This window comes from Spermophilus citellus (genome assembly GCF_964194105.1).
Source record: "Spermophilus citellus genome assembly, chromosome: 4".
NCBI lineage: Eukaryota > Metazoa > Chordata > Mammalia > Rodentia > Sciuridae > Spermophilus > Spermophilus citellus.
Genome location: NC_138185.1, coordinates 34,873,609 through 34,896,743, shown reverse-complemented (window position 1 = coordinate 34,896,743; position 23,135 = coordinate 34,873,609). Strand labels below are relative to the sequence as shown.

At 39.9% G+C, this 23,135-nt stretch overlaps 1 protein-coding gene across 14 annotated transcripts in view; it reads right to left on the bottom strand.

The window, feature by feature from the left end:
* Positions 1 to 23,135, bottom strand: part of PLCB4 (phospholipase C beta 4) — a 388,840-nt gene that overhangs the window by 146,870 nt on the left and 218,835 nt on the right. For all 14 annotated transcript variants that reach the window (XM_081291654.1, XM_081291650.1, XM_081291653.1 and 11 more), the window contains one exon: positions 16,777 to 16,875. In XM_081291654.1, the coding sequence (XP_081147780.1) occupies positions 16,777 to 16,860 (84 nt within the window). In that variant the 5' untranslated portion in view covers positions 16,861 to 16,875. The remainder of the gene's footprint in view (positions 1 to 16,776; positions 16,876 to 23,135) is intronic.

Here is a 23,135-nt window from a genome sequence, read left to right as displayed (position 1 = left end):
TGGTAAAACATAACTTTTGGCAATGGCCATCTTTTCTAGCTCTCAGACACTGGGCTCTGGTTCTCCAGGCCCTAAGACTCAGATTGGCACACACAGCTGTGAACTGGAACTATAGCCCTGCTTTTTGGTCCCTGAGCAGACAGACAGAAGACCCTGGGACTTCTCTGCATCTATAGTAATATGAGGTAATCATTCACAATAAATCTCTTCTTGTAGGAATCCTGAAGGTTCTGTCTAGAGGATCCTGACTGATACAGCAACCTTTCTAAAAAACAACTCCGAAAAAACTAACATGAATAAGCAACTCACATGCAGTTGCATAGGTTTAAAGAAATGCAATTTTATGCCTCGAGATTGGTTCCAGAATTCCTCACTTTGAAATATGCTGCATATTTCATCTGACTCTTCACATGTTCATGCTTGAATGTACTTTCCATAAACAGTGCCTAGACCACATACATCAAAAGCAGAATTAAAAAAAAAACAAAAAACAAAAACCATGCAAAGAGAATGAAGCCAGAGTAACCCCTGGGCCTCTCCACTGTTGGCCCAGAGATCCACTAGGCAGCCCCCACTCATCAATCCTAATTAGAAGGACATGCTGGCTGACACAACCCTGGTCACCCACAACCCAGAGGTATGGTTTGAAGCAACAAATATCAAGCATTTTCTTATTTACATTGTAGGCTGAAAAGAAGCCCTGGGGAATCTATCACTCTAATTTTACCACTGAGTATTAACCCAATTCTTTACACAGCAGTTATACTTGACAGGTATAAGTAGCTGCTCAGTTAGTTCTTCTATTTTAATTATGTTGACTCATTGTTTACACACTTTCTTCCTGTTTTGTTTTGTTTGCACAAGCTCCTTGTACATCTAATGCCACTCTGGATTTCTTTCATTAGTTTCTTAATGGATGTGTCTCCTGTCTTCCCACAAACAAGCTGTCCTTCTCGTGCCCTTGAAGTGCGGATCTCAGTATTAAGAGTTTTCCATGAGACTGACTCAGACATTATTTCATGGGTCAGATGCTTCTGCTCTTCGGAGATACAGAATTACCTTCCACCTTGGTGAAGAAAGGAAGAAAAGCAAACCCAAGGTTAACACCACAGAGAGGAAAGAAAGAGAAAAGCGAGAGCAAAGAAAAGAAAGACAAAAACACTCTATTAATGCAGCAAATGCCCATGTAACAATCCTTTGAGTAAAGGAAAAGAAATGGAGGATGACGAAATCAGAAATACAAGAACAATGTCACAGGAGAAAATGAGGCACTAGAAATAATTAATTGAAACTGAAATTATTTGGTCATCATCATCAGAACTAATTTGTTATTCATTTCTGTGTAGCATCATTTGTCCTCTGAGCCAGATGGAAGGAACTACTGTCTGCCAGTCCAATCCACTCCGCCACCTGTTTCTAAATCTTCAATTTTACTGGAACAGAGTCCATTCATTTACTTACATATTGCTTATGTTCCAAGGCTGCCTTTGTGCTCTAATGACCAAGGGTGGTAGTTGTGACTGCCAGGTAGGCAAAACCCAAAATATGCAATAGGTGGTGCTTTCTAGAATAACTGTGTTGAACCCGCTCTGTGCTTTTTAACTTGACCTATTGCCTAGGAGCACATAACAGAACTGAGGCTACTCGCAAACACGGCCGTGATCCTGCCACCTCCCTGCATCCACACATCTTGCAATGGGACTTGCCATTTCCCATCAAGCAGCAGAATGTGCCTCCCCACTGCTTGAGTCTGGATTGCCTTGCGACTTGCTGTGGCCTACAGAATGTGCTGAAAATAGGCTGCACCCAAGAAAGAATGAGCCCTTCTGGCTTGGAGGAAGATGAGAAATTGGGTGGATGCTGTGGAGGTGAGACAGTTGACAGGTGACCCAGAAAACCCTCAAGCGTGTCCAAGTGAGCCCAGCCCAGAAGCTGACACTCAGGATCATGGACCACATAAATGTTGCTGTCTGAAGTCATAAGCTTTGGAGTGGCTTATTAAGTAGCAGAAGTTGATCCAATTATTGACAATCATGGAGCCTTTTTTTTTCTTTTATTAAATTTGTGCATTTCAGTTACACATTAAAAGTGGGGTGCATTTTGACATATATTCATAAATGCATATAACAGTTTGCTTCATTTTAATCTGAAGTACTTCCTCTTTCTCTCTCCTCCTCCCTCCCCTGATTCCCTTTCTGTAATCTATTGGTCTTTTATTTATTTACTTACTTGTTTGGTACTAGGGATTGAACTCATCAAGGGCATCAACCACTGAGTCACATTTACACCCTATTTTGTACTTTAATATTTACAGACAGGGTCTCAGTGAGTTGCTTGGCACCTCGCAGTTCTTGAGGCTGGCTTTGAACTCACAATAAGCCTCCCAAGCCACTGGAATTACAAGCATGCACCACCACACCTAGCTGCCTATTTCTTTTAATTGGTGCATTATAGTTATATAAAAATTGAAGTGCACTGTGATATGTATTCATACCTGCACAAAGCATGATCTAGTCAACTTCATTCTCCAGTTCTCCCCCTTTCCCTCCCTTCCTCTCTCTTCTTTGGTCCCTCAGTTCTATTCTACCAATGTCCCTTCTAACAACTGAGTCTTTTTAAACCCTTGTCTCTTTTCATTCTTAGCATATGCTCATTCCTTCCGTTAACTTCCTTCTTTATGCCTCCGTTCTGATTTGAGATTATGGCTCCTGGTGAGCCATCCCCAGGCTCACTCTAGCCCTGTGCCTCCCTATAACTCCACCATGCAGCCGGTCAAGACCGGGGTCTGCTAATCCCTCCATAGGGAACCATCTCTGCTCATTCCAATACATTAAGATTTCTCCCTTTGAATTATAGGACATCCATATCCATCTGTGTTGCCACACCTGTCACTCAATTTGCACATTCTCATTACTCCAGTCAAGGCAGCCCTTCCTTGTCACCAAAAGTGGCTCTTCATTCTTTAGTTCATGCACTAAGAGGAAGAGGGATTGGGGGGCGGTCTGTAAACTTTGTGATTTTAAACTGCTCTTCTAACCTCACCCACACAGGAGCACACAGGTATCTGGGGCCTGTGTGGCAAAAACCTAGGATGGTGCACTTCTGTTAAATGACTAACACCTCATCTGAATGAAGGCAGAGAATCAAGGTGGGGAGAGACCAAAAGCCACTTAGTAGCAGAAATATTAGCATGATTATTAGAAGGCTGATTATTAGTGCTCAGAGCTGACTACCAAAAGCTCTTTACAGTTTCTAACAGTGTTCACCAACTTACGGGCGGAATATTTTATTTACTCAGGGAGAGCACCTGGAACACAAAACAGACATGGTGTCAGCCATGATGGATTCTTCGCTGCAAAGAGGCCTCCACATGCAGGGTGACTCACTCTTCTCAGAGGACCCTTTGGCATAGGGACATTGTACCCATATGAGGCAAGACTGATGCTCAGACAGGTGAAGGGACTGGCTCAAGGTCATACTGGTAAATGTCAGGGTCATGACTCAAACCAAAGGCTTTTGTCTTCAAGTCTGCTTACTTTCCGGAACTTTCTAAACCACAAAAACCTTTCCTTAAAGGTCTCATGCTTGGATGACAATGAACTCTCAGCTTCGGGGTATGAGAACCCAGATAACATTATCAGCACTGTTATTTCAAGGGCTGGTCTGGAGGAAGCAATGGGCCTCGGTGTTTTTATAAAAGCCTGGCTGATGCCAGCTCTTGCTCCTTCAGGCCAACTGACGTAATGCCTGGTGCCTGGCCACAGCTTTCTTATCACATGAGGAAGAAGCCACACGGCTGTGATGACGAGAAATGTGGATGAGAAGAAAGGTAACAGAAGGCAGGTGGGTACAGAACCAAAACTGTTAGGTTAAAAAAAAAAAAAGATGCTCTCCTGACCCACCTGCCTTTACAGCACCTGTTTTCTAGTTCAGAAATGTTAAGAAAATGGCTTGTGAGGGGTAGGGATGTCGAGGGCTTGTCTCATATGGGCAAGGCCCTGGGTTCAACCCCCAGCTCTGTTAAAAAAAGATATATTTTGGGGGCTGGGTGTGGCAGTGTACACCTGCAGCTCCAACTACTCGGGAGACTGAAGATGGAGGGTCAATCAAACCCATGAGTTTGAGCCTGGCCTAGGCAACACAGCAAGATCCCAACTCACAAATAAACTGCCTGCAGAGACCCAACCAGCAAGTGGAAGGACAAAGACTCCAGTTCGCCTTCCTTCAAGTCCTGGTGTTCGCTCCCCGTTAAGGTTTGGACCTTGAATGACCCTGAAAGGCCCATGGGTTAAAGGTTTGGTCCCCAGGGTGGCACTAGTGGGAGATGGTGGCGACTCCTGGAGGAGAGGTGTAGCAGTAGACCCTTCCATCATTAGGAGTAAGTCCTCAAAGGGGCCTGTGGGACTCTGGAACTGTCCTGCTCTCTCTTTTTGGTATCCCAACCTCTAGGAGAAGGGCTTTGCTCTGCTATATGCTCCACATCGTGGCCATCTGACAGCCCCATCAGAGGCCCGAAAAGTGATGGGTCCACCTGATTTTGGACTGCAATATCCAAAACAGTGAGCCAAAATAAAACTTTCCTCCTTATAAGTTAATTATTTCAGATACTTTGTTACAGTGACAGAAAGCTAATACCTTCCACCCTTACAAATCATCCTCCATACAGCTACCAGTATAACTGTCTCCAAAATGTGTATCAGACGATTCAATCCCTGTTGAAACTGGCCTTCTGTAGATAGCATTCAGAATAAAATTCAAGCTCCTAGGCCTCGTTCTACACCTTTTGTTTTCGTACTTGAATGCACACTGAAGGGCTTGTTAAAACCTATGTGGCTGGCCCATCCCTGGAGCTTCTGATTCTATAGGGCTGTGGTATGGGTCTAAGACTTTGCATTTCTAATAAAATTCTAGGTGGTGCTGGTGATGCCGGTTTGAGGACCTCATGTTGAGAACTCTGCTTTGAAGCTGGGCATGATGGAGCACACCTAAAATCCCAGCAATTTTGGAGGTTGAGGCAGGAGGTTGCAAGTTGCAAGGCAGCCTGGGCCATTTAAGGGGACTCTGTCTTAAAATTAAAAATAAAAGGAACTGGGGAATGTAGCTCAGTGGTAAAGTGTGCCAGGGTTCAATCCCCATTACAAAGTATGGAAGGAGGTGGGGGTTGGGGAGAAAGGGAACTGTGCTCCAGAGCATAGGAACTTCTGCCCACGTCTCTTTTGATCATGGCCCTGCTCATGATGCCCACTCTGACCTCAGTCCAGCTCTTAAAACATATCAATTTGTACTTGCCTCAGTGTGTTGTACCTATTGGTTCCATGTCTTAGGATGCTTTTCCCTTAGTTCTTGGCCAGTTTGGTTCCTCCTTCCCATTCACAGTCACATTAAGTGTTGCCTCTAGAATAAAGGCTTCCCTGACCACCTAACCCACACCACTGCCCCTCCCCTACTCTTCAGGGTCTGCCTCTCTGCTCACTCCTGTGTTATTACATTGAACATCATTAGGAATTCGTTGGCTCATTGCTATGCTCATTGATTTACTGCCCATCTCCTGCCATGGGACTGTAAAGTCCTCAAGGACTGAGACTTGGTCTTGGTCACTGATCTCTTGTTTATCTTGGCCTTGTTGAACAGCAGCTGGCACTACTGGTTAAGTGAATATGTCTCATCTTAGCTGTAATGGACAATGCATTAAGCAACAACAACAAAATCCTTCTATATTTTCTAACCTACTCTAAATTTTACCTACAAAGCTGCATTTTGTTCTTTCAGTACCTTATAATTATAAACGGATGTAAATAATGCTGCCTTTGATAAAACAAAGTGCATATCTGAGTCACTTAAGGGTCCATTGAATTCAATATTATTTAACATTGCTAAGCTCTAATTATACTTTGTGGTAGCATAATAACTTTAACAAAATAATTCATATGCAATATCATGTGTGATATACAGACATAAATATTTAAAAATGCATTGTTACCCCTAATTATAATATTCTGTGAAAATTTTTATTTATTTATTTGTTCAAACCTTTCTGCATAAACAGACTTTTTTTGGTAGTGCTGGGGATCCAACCAGGGCCTCCTACATGTAGCAAATGTCCTAACACTGAACTACGTCCCCGTTCCTTGTATTTTTTATTTTGAGACATGTGAGTTTTACTAAGTTACCCAGGCTGGGCTAGAACTTAAGATCCTCTTGCCTCAGCCTCTTGAGTGCACCACTGTAGGGGGTCATGAACAGACTTTCAATTCAACCAGATAAATCCTCAATATCATTTCCCACCTAGGAGTGATCAATAACTTACTCTTAGATTAGCATAAACCATTTTGTAACAGATAATCCTTTAATCCAACAGTTCTCAACCTTAACTGATATTAAGATTGCCTATACAGATTTTTTTTAAAAAAATAATGCCTCAGCACCAAACCAGAGTAATTAGATAATATCTCAGGAGAAAGCAAGTATCAGTATTTGTAAAAGCTCCCCAGGTGATACTAATATGCAGACATGGGGAAGGCTGAGATTTAGAAAACTGACTGGGGCCCAAACCTCAGTCTTGAGTTGATCTCATATTCCCACGATAAGAATCAGGGTAAATCACCATAAAATCTTGCTATAAAAATCTAAAATAACTGTTTGGCATAAACCCCTCTTCATTCATATATATATTTTCCTCCCTCCCTCCCTCCCTCCCTCCCTCCCTTCCTTCCTTCCTTCCTTCCTTCCTTCCTTCCTTCCTTCCTTCCTTTCTTTCTTTTTAATGTGGTGCTGAGGTTCAAACCCAGGGCCTCAGGCTTGTGAGGTTGAGTGAAGAAGACCATGAGGACCCCATTCTTCAATCCCATGGGGATACCAAGAGTCACCCTCGGACTTGAGGATGGAGGCGAAAGAGGCACCCATTTGCTCATCCTCTTAGATGGTTTACTGTGTCAACCAATTCCCTTTCTGCTGAACTTATTTTTAACTCATACTGCTGTGAATTCTATTATAGGCAAACGTTTCTCAGGTGCTACAGAAGACACAATGGTCCTATCATTTTCGGTTTTAGCTTTTTCCCATTTTAAGTTTTAAAAACAACATAAGTGCTTCCATGAAGGTACCCCTTATCTTGCATTATCTTTGTCTTGTAGCACTCAGCTTCCTGGGCCAGAGATTCCAACCTCGGGCTGAGAATACACTTCAGTGGTAGAGCATTTGGCCCAGGATTCAATTCCCAGGACCAAAGTGAGAGAGAGAGAGAGAGAGAGAGAGAGAGAGAGAGAGAGAGAGAGAGAGAGAGAGAGAGAGAGGGAGGGAGGGAGAGAGAGAGAGATCCTTTAATTCATTCCCATATTCAAAAACTCCTTTACTTCTCTATGTATTTGATTTGACCTGCTACTGTCCCTTGTCCACAGGTGAATAATTAGTTCCATTACTGGCTGTCTTGCCATCTTTTCAAACCTTAGTTCAGACTAGAACTGGACATTTAAAACAAAACGAAAAATTTTGGTGTCACTTTAATCCCACCTTCGACCCTACTTCTACACTCCCAGACTAATGACACAAGGAATCCATCATGCCCTGTTTGCATTCGTTATGGCAGCCTTACCCCTTCCCTGCAGAAAACCTAGCAAAAGGTTCCCTTATAGCTTTCAGGATTCAATGCCAAAGCACTGGGCTGGAAAGTAAAGCCATCTACAGTACAAGCCGTGCCCTGCTCTGCAACGTCAGCTTCTGCCCTCCACCACTTACTCTCTGCCCCAGCTGGACAGGTCACTTCCCCTGGAGTAATGTCTGGTTACCACGGAGACCCTTGCACAACCTTTGGCCTGGCCCTTCATCTTAGCTGTGTTTTGAATGGTTAATCAACTTGTCAGTCAAGACTCAGTCCAAAAGAGACCTCCTCTCTGAAGTTCCCGGGGTTAGTCTCATCAGCCTGCTACCCCTTCCTCTCTTATAAGACACACATTCTACCACCTTCCTCATCACAACATGGTTGTGGAGAAGAGAGAAGGGGTGGAAGTGGAGAGTGTCAGGGCCACATGCTACATGCCTGGAGTTTCAGACTGAGAAGTCTGTACTTAACCTTATCTCCCACAGAACATATAAACCCTCTGTTTTTTTCTGCATTTTTCCAGCCTCTTCTATATTCCAACATTTGTCTGAACCCTCACTTTAAATGTAAAGTTAGGGTTTTTTGTTGTTGTTGTTGTTTGTTTTAACAATAATTAAATGTTTTGTCTACTTTTAGATTGATTCTACAAGTTGAAATAGTAACTAACATTATCATCAAGATAGCTCTGTATGCATGTTTTTAAAAAATTATTTATCTATTCCAATTTGTTATATGTGACAGCAGAATGGATTTCAAGTCATATTATACATATAGAGCACTATTTTTTTATGTCTCTGGTTGTACAGAAAGTAGAGTCACACCATTCAAGTCTTCATACATGTACTTAGGGTAATGATGTCCATCTCATTCCACCATTTTTCCTACCCCTGTGCCCCCTCCTTTTCCCTCCATCCCCTTTGCCCTACCTAAAGTTCCTCCATTCCTCCCATGCCCCACCCATCCCCATTATGGATCAGCATCCTCATATCAGAGAAAACATTTGGCTTTTGGTTTTGGGGGATTGGCTGACTTCACTTAGCATAATATTCTCCAACTCCATTCTTTTCCCTGCAAATACCATGATTTTATTCTCTGTATGTATCTTTATATTCTTTTTCTTTCCTTATTTTATTTTCCAGTGCTGGGATTAGAATCCAGGGCCTGGTGCCTGCCCAGCTAGTGCTGTGCCAGGGAGCAACATCCCCAGCCCCGTAAGTATCTTTTAGTGTAAATAAAAGTAAAGTGGTACAATTCTATTCTTACTCTTTAAGCTCAATATTCTAACCTTGGGTACAAATTAAATTTCCCAAACTTGGAAATACAATAACAAGATTACTATGGATTTTTTTTTCAGTTATACTTGAGAGCACTGTTTTAAGAAACTCACCAAAGAACAAATTACATCTCTAGAAAAATGCACCTTTGACTTGCTAATCATAGTTAGTGCCCACATCCTTTGAACTTAACAGTTAAGTTGAAAATGTTTCTTTGTTGTTGATGTTATTTGTTTTTGGTTCCATGGAGAGGCAGATGATTTGCATCTAGTAGAAAAAGACAACCACTTAATAGGTCATAGTTTTATGGCCCTCTTGGGCATTAACGAGTTTTGTATGTAATTGACAAAGCTTATTTCCGATTTCCTTTCCTGACTCTGTAAAACTTGTCTTCCTCAAGTCCTCCTACAACTGACTCTACCTCCTGCTGGTGTCCTCACCGAGGAGTTAAATAAACTTTAAATCAAAACACTTGCTTCAAGGGTTGTGTTTTTAGTCTTTTGAAAATTATATTTGGCAAAAGCTTTGCTTCACTAATGCACAACTTATGGGGTATAAGCTGCTGGGGGTTTTTACCAAGGTGTTCCTCAATTTGCTATCAGTTGCTGAGGCTGGCCTTGAATTTGCAATCCTCCTGCCTCAGATTCCCTAATTGCTGAGATCACAGGCATGCACCACCACTTCTAGCACCAATTTGATATCGGGACTGCCTTGTACTGAGGCCAAAGTTAGCCTGCTCCACTCTGGGCCAGGATTTCTTTAGGCTCTTGTACTTTGATCCTCTGTCTGGCAATTACAAAAATTGTTTCAGGTTACACAGCAGCAGCTGTAAGCACCAATTTCCTCCACATCTGTGGGTGTGAAAGGCAGGAGCTTGTAGGGCAGAGGTGGGAGGCTAGTGTATAAGGAAGGCTTCACCAGTGTTCCAGGAACATCAAGGACTGAGCATCTGCACTTTCCAGACTAGAAACAAAATGAAGTCACTCACACTAATGGTTCACATCACCAAATGAAAACTAGGTTATTACCTGACCCTCCATGAAGTCAGGAGAGAGAGATAATAGGCAAGTCTCCCAGAGAGTCATTTTCAATTGGAAAGGTAATGAAATTCCCTTTGTTTTAATCCTTACATAAAACAGGGATGCTGACCAGAGGGAGAATGGAGGAGAAGGAAAGGAAAAATACTGGGGAATGATATTGACCAAATTATATTTACCATATAGTGTATATGTACGAATATGTAACAAAAAAAATCCCACTATATATATATATATATCTATAATGCACCAATAAAAATATGGGAAAAATCATATGCTTCATGTTTAAACTTGGTAAAATTTACTCTATGTGTGTTATTCAGTGATTCTTAAAAATTAAAAATGAGAATAAAAGAGGAAAGTCAATAAAAGGGATCTGAAATTACCCAATCAGTTATTTTTCCATTAATTTTCTTTCTTCCTCTAGCGGCTTTACAAGGAAAGTAACTTTTAAATGACTGATTCATTTTCCATTCTTTGTTTGTTTTCTTCATCTATTTTCTATGTATAAAACCAACTTTATCTGCTGGGCTCCTTGGTACCCTTGTTCTATTTTCTGGAATGACTTGTTGCCTACTTCTAGAGTCAAAAGTAAAGCTGGTCTCAGCAACTCGAGAGGCTAAGTTTGAGGCCAGCCTCAGCAACTTAGTGAGACCCTGTCTCAAAATAAAAATACATATATAAAGGTCTGGGGATAAAGCTCAATGGGTAAAATTCCCTTGGTTCAATTCCCAGTACTGTAAATAAATAAATAAATAAATATAATTAATATTTATTGTAATTTTTGTACTTGACATTGGAAAAGGACTTGTCAGCTCACCTCAGATACAATAAAGTCCCATGAGTGAGAAGAAAAGGTAGCCAGAGCTGGGACTTATGATACCAGGAGGAGACTGGTAATAGAGGTAAATCTTCAATAAAACACTTAATCTCTGTTCTGGCTCCCACTGAGAAGAAATGGCTGGGGAAAGCTATAGATTGCAAGGAAGTGATCTGATAATGATCTCTTTGCTTTGGGAAAAGGAGGATGGTAGTTTTAAACCTGGTTATAGTTTGTGGTGATTATCTACCTCATCCAGGCATATAGCTATGTAAATTGAAATTTAATTAAAACGAAGTCATAAGAAGCTCAGTTCCTTGCTTCCACTAGCCACGTTTCAAGGAGTAAATAGCCAAACCTGGGTAATGGCTGCTGTCATGGGCAGCACAGGTTCAGATCAGGTCAGACACTGAAGAATGTTCTGCTGGGAAAATGCTGGCCTAGGACAGGAGCCTTTTTCTTAAGGATAAAGCTCTTTTTAAATTTTGTCTGAGTATACGTATTACCCTATAAACTGATACAAGAGGAAAGAGCTCAGGAGAATATGGAACAAGAGTCTCAGGTTCAAGGAGCCCAAAGGGCTCAGAATTGAGAAGGGACTAGAATTTTTTTCCTTGGCTTAAGAGGGAAACTATTATGGCTTAGATATGGGAAATCTGCCAAAACTCCTGTGTGAGACAAGGCAAGAATATTGGAGAAAGGCAAGAATATTGGAGAAAATATTGGCAAGAAATTTGGAGGGGAAATGATCAGATCTGATGGCTGTAACCTAATCAGGGGATTAATCCTCTGATTGGATTAACATGGATGGTAACTGTGGGCCGGTGAGGTATGGCTGGAGGAAGCAGGTCACTGGGGGGTGTGCTTTTCAGGTTTGTACTTTGTCCCTGGTAAGCAGAGCTCTCTTTCTCTGCATCTTGGCTCTCATCTCCTGACCTTCTTTCCCCATCCACACCATTCCCCATGATGTTCTGCCTCACCTTGGGCCCAGAGCTATGGGGTGAACCAACCATGGACTGAACCTCTGAAGCTGTGAGTCAAAATAAAATTTCCCCCTTTAAGTTGTTCTTATCAGGTCTTTTGGTCACACTGATGAAAAAGCTGCGTAAAACAGAGTCTTACAAGGAAAGTAACTTGGAAAGCAGAGTGGTTGTCTAGCATGTGTAGGGCCCTGGATTCAATCACTAGTATCACCAAAAAAAAAAAAAAAAAAAATAGTTTTGCCTTTACACAACCTTGTAATTCTAGCAGGATTAGGGGAAAAAACAGGTTTGGTAGTGGCATGCAACACAAACTGTTGTATATGTAATGTCTGAAATGTTGTATACGTAGTAGAGTCGGCCTCAAAAGAATTCCTCAGTAATACAGAAAGAACAAAATAATGTTTGAATGCAATACATGTAAGAAAGAAAGAAAGAAAGAAAGAAAGAAAGAAAGAAAGAAAGAAAGAAAGAAAGAAAGAATCCAGCACAGTGAGGCATCCCTGTAATCCCAGTGACTACAGACAGGAGGAATTCAAGGTTTGAGGCCAGCCTAGGCAACTTAGCAAGAATCTGTCTCATAAGATAAAAAGAACCAGGGATATAGCTCAGTGGTTGAGTGCCCTGCAGTTCAATCTCCAGTACTACCACTAAAATAAAAAATAAATAATGTTAATTAACAAATAAATATGTAAACAGTGGCTATTAAACACTTGTTTTTCCTGATCTGGTGAGTGCTCACCCACAGCATAAAATAATTCCTTGCATTCTTAAAGCAAATATGAGGGGTATAATTAAATGTTCATCTGATAGGTAACACGAAATGATAACATTAGTTATTACCATATGGTACCCACACTTATGCCCCTTCAGAAGACAGTCCCTTTGCTCTGACACTCAGGATGCTTGGGTTTTGTTTTCTCTAATTCCTGTTCTTTCCCTAGACTATCACCTGTCATCTCTTAGTACTATTTATGCACAAACTATAGAAACACCTTTTGTGGTTACGTTTTTACAACTAAATATTTTAATGGCTCTGGCCTCAATGAATTTCATGTTTTAAGATTGGGAAATAACAAAAGCTGGCCGTCAACCAGCTTGAAATATTATTTGACATTTTGGTTTGAAATGTTATAGAAAGAGAAACGTTTATAAAATTAAAACTTATTTACTTGAAATCCTGGTGAACCGCACTCCATAAAGTTGAAAGCTTAGCTACATGACATTTAATACTTGTTCCAGGTTTCCTTCCTCCTAACTTTACCTGTTTTCAGAGGAACCTACAAGAAGAGAAAATGCCTTTGGAAGCACAGCTAACCAGCATATTCTAAATATCAGCTGTGTTTAGGTTGGGTATCACTATCACCAAGATGACAGCGTACGGAAAAAAATAAGTTTAACTTTATGAACGTATCTCTTTCTATAACATTTCAAACCAAAAGGCCAAATAATAACCGCCCCCCAAAAAAAATAACAAGAAATAATGTTGAACCAAAGTTCATAAAATCATATTTCACTTTATTTACAAAGAAAACTAATTTTTCTCTGTGTTTGGATACATTAAAGTAGGAGAGACACTCAGCCAGTGTTTTTATTTAATGTTTTCCAATTGATCTCTGAATTATTAGATGCTATGCAGTATTTTCAAAACTATCTTGTAGATTTCAAAAGCCTGGAAAATTGTCTTAGGAAACTGCAAATCTTTTAGGTCACTGAACAGATTCTGGAACAGATCATTGCACACCAGCTCATACTAAAGAAATATGGCCATTGATGGGGTTCAGGAGATGTTACCCCAAAATATGGCACTTTGGCATTTGAGACAACAACAGTAGAAGCAAGAAGGTCACTCTGGCTTTTCCCTCACCACCCTCTACCCTGAAGCAAACCCCAAAAACCAAGCTGACCCAGAGGGATCCTCCTTACATGCAAGGGGATGTTCTTTGAGAACCTGGGGACGCAGAGAAGAATCTGAACAAACATCCTGCAGTTGCTAAGTTCCTCCCAATTTATTATTTGATCAAATCCCCTTTGTCCAGTCATTTTTCTGTATGTCTATCCAACCAGACTAAGCAAAAGTATACCCAGGTTTCCCTGATCCTCTGAATCTTCATTTCTGAAGGTGCCCATGTCATACAAAACATTAAATAAGTTTGTATGCTTTTTTTCCTCATTAATCTGTATTTTGTTTTAAGGTCTCAGCTATTGCCTAGCAATGGGTGGGAAAATATATACTTTTTTTTTTTCCATACGCTGTCATCTTGGTGACAGTGATACCCAAACTAGATATAGTTTACCTGGGAGAAAGACTTGAATATGCTTCTCAATTAGTTTTTGACCTTCCTTGCCAAGTTGTATATAGTGAATATAAGTAGCCAATGGCAATAATTTACTTTGAATTATGTGTGAACTATATATAATGATTGTGATCATTTTTATTTAAAAATATTTCATGCAGTATACTCTGATATTTTGAATATGTTGATGATCAGATCCACACATGGGATTGTCAAGGATTATCAAGACATCTCTCCCATTTGAGTCATCAGAAAATGGATAGTCAGGGGTACAGTTCAGTGGTAGAATGTTTGCTTAGCATGTGCAAAGCCCTGGGTTCCATTCCCAGCAAAAATGGAAGCCGTAAAGAAAAGAGAGAGTTAGTTCTCGGCGGACACAACATCCCTGTTGGTATGTGGTGCTGAGGATCGAACCCGGGCCGCAAGCATGCCAGGCGAGCGCGCTACCGCTTGAGCCATATCATGAACTATGTAATGCGATAAATAACCAATAAAAAAAAAAATAAAAAAAAAAAGAAAAGAAAAGAGAGAGTGAGTCATGAAGAGAGGGAGGATGGAAAGAAGGAAGAAAGGAAGGAAATGAACTAACAAAAAACAAGAACCAGACAAGCTTAGAATGAATTGTGTGCAAAACCCTTTTTGACCCTAGACATTGTCAATGTTTTACAGTTACGGACATTCAGCTACTTACGGATAAATTACTGAAAGATAAGTAAAATACTGTTCTTGACTTCAAGCAAGGTGGAGTACAGTCGGAGAGACAGAAATATTAAATAAAATGCAAAGGAGGTGAAATATGTGTTGGGGTAGGTTAGTGGTAGGACAAATGTGATATCTCTTGATGGATGGGTCAAGGAATATATCCAAAAGTGAAGATTTCTCATCTGGGTTCTAAAGGATGAGAAGGAGTTTTCCAGTAACAAGTTTACAAATAAAACTAATAGGAAAAGAAAAGAACATCTCAGGAGGAGAGAGAGCAGCATACATAAGTATGTAATAGAAAAGTTTATGAGGGAATTATAAGTGGTTTGCTAAGGTTAATGGAGAGGACGTGTATGAAACTGGAGGTAAACAATTCTGTACTAATTACATAGAAGGCAAATTATGCAAGGCCTTGAGTTTATTGAGGAGTTTTCTTTATCCTAGAGTGGAAAAGTCATGGAAGCATTTTAAACAGATGAGGAACAAGATGACTAGGTAGAAGCATATTATTTTGTTCCTTCTTATAGCAAAATGAAGTTAGCTTTTATTTTCTGTTGGTGGCAACGTTTCAGATACATGAATAGGTGTCTCTTTAATATTTTATTTCACTACAAGGATAGTGACCACATCTTGCTCACCTTTTGCATGCTCAAATTTGTTTACTTAAAAAGCAGCTATCAAGCCAGGTGTGGTGGTTCACATTTGTAAACCCAGATGCTTCAAGGCTGAGGCGGGAGGATTGTAAATGTGGGGCCGCTTGGGCAACTTAGCAAGACTCTGTCTCAAGATAAAAAATTAAAGGGTCTGGGGATGAGCCTCAGTGGTAGAGTGCTTGCTTAGCATATGTGAGTCCTTGGATTCAATGTCCACTATTAAAAAATACAAAAATAAAAGCAACTAGATATACATCATCTATGATACATGCTGGAAAAAGCAAGTCAACAGTCCTCAGTCATGTTAGAACTCCTCACAGAAAGGTACTTTCTGCATCTGACAATCAACCTCAGGGACAGCTGGCTAATCAGGCCACATAAGCATCTCACTGATATTTTTTATTTTCTTCTTTCCCTCCCTCCCTCCCTTCCTTCCTTCCTTTCTTTCTTTTTTCCACACTATATTTATAGACTGAGCCCAGGAGGCTCTATTGACCACTGAATTACATCCCCAGTTGTTTTTATTTTATTTTATTTTATTTTTTCATTTTGGGACAGAGTTTTTCTTATTTGCCCAGGCTGGCTTCAAACTTGTGATCCTCCTGCTTTAACCCCTCAAACTGCTGAGATGACAGGCGTGCACCACCAAGCACAGCCACTGTATTGATTTTAAAAGGAAAGAACTCTGACTCTAAATGGTTTTAGGAAGTCTTATCTTTTACTTTACCTTAAAGGCAACATAAATTCCATGACATACCCCTCCTCTGGTCCTCTCAGATTCAAGGACAACAGATTTACAAGGCAAGGAGCCTTCACCTCACCTCTCTTGCCCTGCTAAACAGATTGTTGGTCAAAGCCCAAGCTCTGGAGGAAGCCTGGAGCCATTGCCACCTTGTAAGGTCACAAATAAAAAATGACAGAAGCAGGGGCACGCAAAGCCTTGGTCACAAAGGTCTGTGCAATGAAATGAACAAAGTAAATGGCTAGCACAAAGTCCCAGCACTGCTACATTTATAACAAATGGAAAGGTTATGTGGAAAGGACACCAAAAGCTTAAGCAAAACCCTTACTCCATGAAACCCATCCATAAAACCAGAATAACAGTATCAACCTTGGAAGGTTGTTGTTGAGAAATTAAGCAAATAACACACACAAAGTGCTTAGAAGGTAAGTCTTGCACTTGGTGAGCACTCGATGATAAATTACAGGACTGTCGTGATTCTATGAGGCACAGGATGAGCATCAATAAATTAGAGTATCATTAATATTATATCTCATAACTTCCCTCTAACTATTCCAACTTATGAATCTCCAAGATGTTCTTACTTCTGTCAAAGAATATTTGCTCAATACCATAATTAAGCTTAAATAATTATTAGAATGTTTTGAGTGAAAAGATTAATAGCACTTCTTTACCTCTTCATATCTGTCAAAAACTGCTCCTTCTTGCAAAAAGGAAGGGACTTCCTTCTGCCAGTTAAATTCATAAGGTTTGGCCATGATGATATTTAAGACCTAAAAATGAAAAAAGAATGTCTCATTAGTGTATGATGTTAAAACACAAGTGGCCATCCAATGTTTACCCCCTTGCATCTGAAATGGCTTTTTTTCTAAATATGCAGAATAAGTCCATAAATTATCATTCTTTTGTGTTCTCTTCCCTTTTCCAACTTTTCTTCCAGGCTTTAACCCTGGAGGGAAATCATCATTTTATACATTACATGCTGTAAAACAGATCTTCAGAGAAAAAATGGACCCTCAATAAACAATTACAGGACAGCTAAAAGTTAGCATAAAAGACAGATTAGAAAACAAGATGATGCCAGGCTACTCAGTGGTGCATGCCTGTAATCCTAGGAGGATCACCAGTTCAAGGCCAGCCTCAGCCATTTAGGGAGGCCCTAAGCATGGTAAGAAAGAAAAAAATAAAATTTAAAAATGCAAGGGACAGGGATATCTCAGTGGTAAAGTGTCCTTGGATTCAATCTCTAGTACCAAAATATATATGTATTTTTAGTATTATATATATATATTTTTTTTTTAATATATATTATTTTTTAAAAAACCAAGATGGTGAGGGCTGAGTTTTAGCTCAGTGGCTGAACATATGTTCCACATGTGAGGTGCTGGGTTTAATTTGCAGCACCAAAATAAAATAAATCAACAAGGATGGCCTCGTTGATTTGGCAGACTACAGAACACGATGGCAAAACATCCCTCCTCTGCTGACCTTTATGTGTTCTGTGATGTTCTCGTTCTTGCCAGCCATCCCTTTAAATTTTTCTCTTTGGCTTAATTTTCAAAGGAATAGCAAAAACAGGCATCTGATATAAAAAGCTCATATCAGAGATAAAAAGAAAGCTTTTATCCACGTGCATCATTGTTCACTGGTCTAGCTCTGGTTCTCCCAGGACCAACCTAAGTGCCCAGTACATGATGCTTTTCAGACATCACTGCTATTCTTGCTAAATAAAATATTCATCTCCCTCTTGGGTACCAATTTCATCAAAATGGTCTTATTATGTGAAGGACTCTGGCAGGTGCAGAGGCTGATGGAAGGATTTAGGATTTGGAGGGTGATGGATTTAGACGCTGATCTCTAAAGGAGATCTGCGGTGAAGTTGGGAACACTTGAATACTCCTCCCGCTCCCCGCCCCAGAGTTTTGGGTTCAAAACAAGGTAAGAGTTATTTTGGAAAAAAATGATATTAAAGTATCCCCACTTTTCCCCCCCCAATTTGAAACTGGGGAAGGGAAAGCTATTTTCTGTGATATCTCTGAAATGCTTCCCTGAGTTTGGCATTAGAGGCAGTCTCTGGCTTGTTTTATATAGGTGGTACAACTATGACCAACAGATTAAAAAATGCCTGACCCAGCCAATTACAGTTTACAACAGTTTAATCCAGGTCACTGATTTAAAAATGGGCACAAATGAAGTTCAACCGACTTCACGTAAAGTTAAAGGGACAGATACTTCTTTTTAAAGGTATGCAGGGGGACGGACAGCGGGCTGACCACTCTATATAACTATATCCTTTTTGCAATTATCCAAAATCCCCACCCACAGCTAATTACAAAATGCTTTCACCAGGCCCTGCCAAAAGTTCTTCTTTTTTAATCCTCTAGCTTGCCCTGTACAGCTTCACTCACAGGGCATTTCATTACCTCCTCACCCACTTCAAGAGTACCACCTCAGCATACAGAGGAAGGGAGCAGCCTTCTGGAGGAACCCAGGAAGTCAAGGTGGATTTACAAAGTCAAAGAATTGATAGATAGCCCGGCATCTTTTCCAGTGTAAACACCATGAGCAGTTACTGGAAGGGAGCCAAAGGGCTTTTAAATAGTCTCATTGTTTCTAGATTCTTATGCAACTGAAGGGGTTAGTTATTGCACTGACTACAGAGGAAAAACTCTGGGCAGCAGAGAGCTTGGTAGAATGGGAACCAGAGAGCAGGGGAGTCCTAAGTGGCCTTATTTCATAATAAATGACATAGAGCTCCTTCTATAAAAGATGATGAGGCACTCAAAGAGTTAGTAGAAGGAGCACAAAGGAGCCAAGGTGGGCTGTTGAGCGATCAGATATATAAGCAGCATAAACACAAAGCACAACACCCACGAAGATGGTCTCCCACCAGTTCAACTGAAGTCAACCAAGGAGGGGCAGCTGTTAGGTTGTAGCCAGCAATGAGCAGTGAAATGCATGGTAAGGTCATAAAGCATTCTTTAAATTACTTTAGGATCCTTCTTCAAACTATCCTAAGAAATCAAATGACAGCAGTTAATCTGTAGAAAACAAACAAAAGCAAGGGAGCTATTTATAAAACATGTCAGGAAAAAAGGATTAATGGGACTACTCTTGACAGGGTCTACTGAGGTTGATGTGAAGTTAGGAATTATGGCTGTAAGTGTCTCCATTTGTCTGAGAAGGAAGAGTCCTTTAGTAGAGCAGGTGCACTAAGGTACCTTCTGACCAGCTATGAACCCCAATGCTCACATTAACATGGGATTGACTTGTTGATGAAGCTCCCCATGTCATGGCCACCATGACAGTTCCAGGGGACCAACTAAGGTCAAAAACTCCACCATCCAACGTGAAGGAGAAGCTGAACACACCTGATTGGCAAAGAGTGCAGAAGTGGTCCCCAGGTCTCTTGATAAACATCAAACAGTAATAAATTTGGAGACAGCTTTGTCTCCTTTGTTCTCTGCTTAGAGACAGACCATTCATTCTCTCTCTCTCTCTTTCTCTCTCTCTTTCGTCCTCTCTGTTTAAGCTTTGCTTTGCTTTTACTTTTCTTTTATTTCACTTTGTCTTTACTTTCACTTATAATGAAGTTCTCTGGCATGGCTTTTGGTGTCTGACTTTAACTTTTCTATCACTGGAACAAAAGAACCGAGGTTTGGAGTTTCAGCTCCCTGCTTTCCTGTGACACAGCCATTCAGGTTTTTGTGCTGCTTGACCGTGCATCTTTATACCTGCTGTATCACTAGACCTCTAAGGTGATTTAAAAATATATATAATGACTGAATAAAAATCCAGTGTGTATGTATATTATACCACATTTACTCAGCCATTAAGAAGAATGAAATTATGGCATTTGCTGGTAAATGGATGGGACTGGAGAATATCATGCTAAGTGAAATAAGCCAGACACAAGAAGTCAGGGGTTGAGTGTTTCCTCTCATATGTAGAAGCTAGAGTCAACTAAGGAAAAAAGGGGGGGGCAGATCCCACAAAAAAGAGGAAGAATCAGAGGAGTACAGGAAGGGGAGAGAGGGTAAGGGAAAAGCCCTGGGAAGGGGAGGAACTGAGGAATGAAACTGACAAAATTATGCTATGCATATATATAAATATAACACCGAAAATTCCACCTTTATGTATATCTGCAAAACACCAATAAAAACAAATAAATAAATAGAAGGAGGAGCAGTAGAATAGCATAAGGGAGTAGGGAGAAGGAGGGCAGGAGGGAAAGAAAGCACTGATATTTCCTGCATGTATGATTATAACATAATGAACCCCACTATTATGAATAACTGATGTACTAATAAAAACCTTTTTAAACTGTTGCTAAATCTATAAAAAGGTCCTTAAGATTTACTAAACCACCTGTCCCAGATGTGCTGGGTCAACTAATAACATCAACATGCCCTGTCCCCCTTTAATACACAACCTCCTAGGCCAATCTGCATCAAATTTCAGTCAACAATTGCCCCCCTTCCCCAGCTGCCCTCCCTGGACAATGCTTAATTTTGTGGTTCAGAATGAATAGAAGTCAGTACATGAAAGCAGGCATATTCGAGGTACATGGATATGATAGGCTGTATAAATGACTCCCCCAAAGATGCTCACACCCTAAACTGCAGTAAATTGCAGTGAATGTCACCTTATAGGACTAAAAAAAAAAAAAAAAAAAAAAAAAAAAAAAAAAAAAAAAAAAAAAAAAAAAAACCTTGCAGATGTGATAATAATCTTCTATGGAGACATTATCCTGCATCATCCAAATGGGTCCTAACTAACTTCCATCACAAGAGTCCTTATATCAGGGAGACAGAGGAAGATTAGACAGTAACAGAAAAGGAGGAAATGGAGGGTGACTTAAATGTCACATGTCAGGAATGTTGGGACCACCAGAAAGTAGAGGAGGCCAGGAATAGAGGCCAGAGTCTGAAGAGAACGTGGTTCTGAGGCACGTAGATTTCAACCTGCTGGCCTCAAAATAAATTGGTGCTGTTTTCAACTACTAGTTTGTGGTGATTTTTTTTAATAGCAGCCCCAGGAAGCATATCATATACATGCAGCCAACTGAAGCTGGACCTCTTTCCTATAAGGTCTAGAAAATTGCCAAACCAATCTGGAAAGCAATAGAGGTAGCTCTAATTTGAAAGGAATGGTCATTTCACATACATCCATTCAGTGAAATCAAAAGAAGATGGAGAACAAGGAAACTATAGAACTCAATAACACAATTAATAACCTAGACTTAATTGACATATATAGAATATACCACCCAACATCAAGCAGTTACACTTTTTTCTCAGCAGCACATGGATCCTTCTCAAAAATAGATCATATATTATGTCACAGGGCAACTCTTAGAAATTATAAAGGAGTTGAGATAATACCATGCATCCTATCTGATCATAATGGAATGAAACTGGAAATCAATGATAAAAGAAGAAAGGAAAAATCCTGCATCACTTGGAGAATGAACAATAGGTTACTGAATGATCAATGGGTTATAGAAGATATCAAGGAGGAAATTAAAAAATTCTTAGAGATAAATGAAAACACAGACACAACATATCGGAATCTATGGGACACATTGAAAGCAGTTCTAAGAGGAAAATTCATTGCTTGGAGTTCATTCCTTAAAAAAAGATAAAAACCAACAAATAAATGATCTCATACTTCATCTCTAAATCCTAGAAAAAGAAGAGCAAAACAACAGCAAAAGAAGTAGAAGGCAAGAAATAATTAAAATCAGAGCTGAAATGAATGAAATCGAAACAAAAGAAACAATTGAAAAAATTGACAAAACTAAAAGTTGGTTCTTTGAAAAAATAAATAAAATCGCAGACCCTTAGCCATGCTAACGAAGAGAAGAAGAGAGAGAACTCAAATTACTAGCATACGGGATGAAAAAGGCAACATCACAACAGATGCTACAGAAATACAAAAGATAATCAGAAATTATTTTGAATCCTTATACTCCAATAAAATAGAAGATAGTGAAGGCATCGATAAATTTCTTAAGTCATATGATCTGCCCAGATTGAGTCAGGAGGATATAGACAACCTAAACAGACCAATATCAATTGAGGAAATAGAAGAAACCATCAGAAGATTACCAACTAAGAAAAGCCCAGGACCAGATGGGTATACAGCAGAGTTTTACAAAACCTTTAAAGAGGAACTAATACCAATACTTTTCAAGCTATTTCAGGAAATAGAAAAAGAGGGAGAACTTCCAAATTCATTCTACGAGGCCAACATCACCCTGATTCCTAAACCAGACAAAGACACTTCAAAGAAAGAAAACTACAGACCAATATCTCTAATGAACCTAGATGCAGAAATCCTCAATAAAATTCTGGCGAATCGGATTCAAAAACATATCAAAAAAATTGTGCACCATGATCAAGTAGGATTCATCCCTGGGATGCAAGGCTGGTTCAATATACGGAAATCAATAAATGTTATTCACCACATCAATAGACTTAAAATTAAGAACCATATGATCATCTCCATAGATGCAGAAAAAGCATTCGACAAAGTACAGCATCCCTTTATGTTCAAAACTCTAGAAAAACTAGGGATAACAGGAACATACCTCAACATTGTAAAAGCAATCTATGCTAAACCTCAGGCTAGCATCATTCTGAATGGAGGAAAATTGAAGGCATTCCCTCTAAAATCTGGAACAAGACAGGGATGCCCTCTCTCACCACTTCTGTTCAACAAAGTTCTCGAAACACTGGCCAGAGCAATTAGACAGACGAAAGAAATTAAAGGCATAAAAATAGGAAAAGAAGAACTTAAATTATCACTATTTGCAGATGACATGATTCTATACCTAGCAGACCCAAAAGGGTCTACATAGAAACTATTAGAGCTAATAAATGAATTTAGCAAAGTGGCAGGATATAAAATCAATACGCATAAATCAAAGGCATTCCTGTATATCAGGGACAAACCCTCTGAAATGGAAATGAGGACAACCACTCCATTCACAATATCCTCAAAAATAATAGAATACTTGGGAATCAACCTA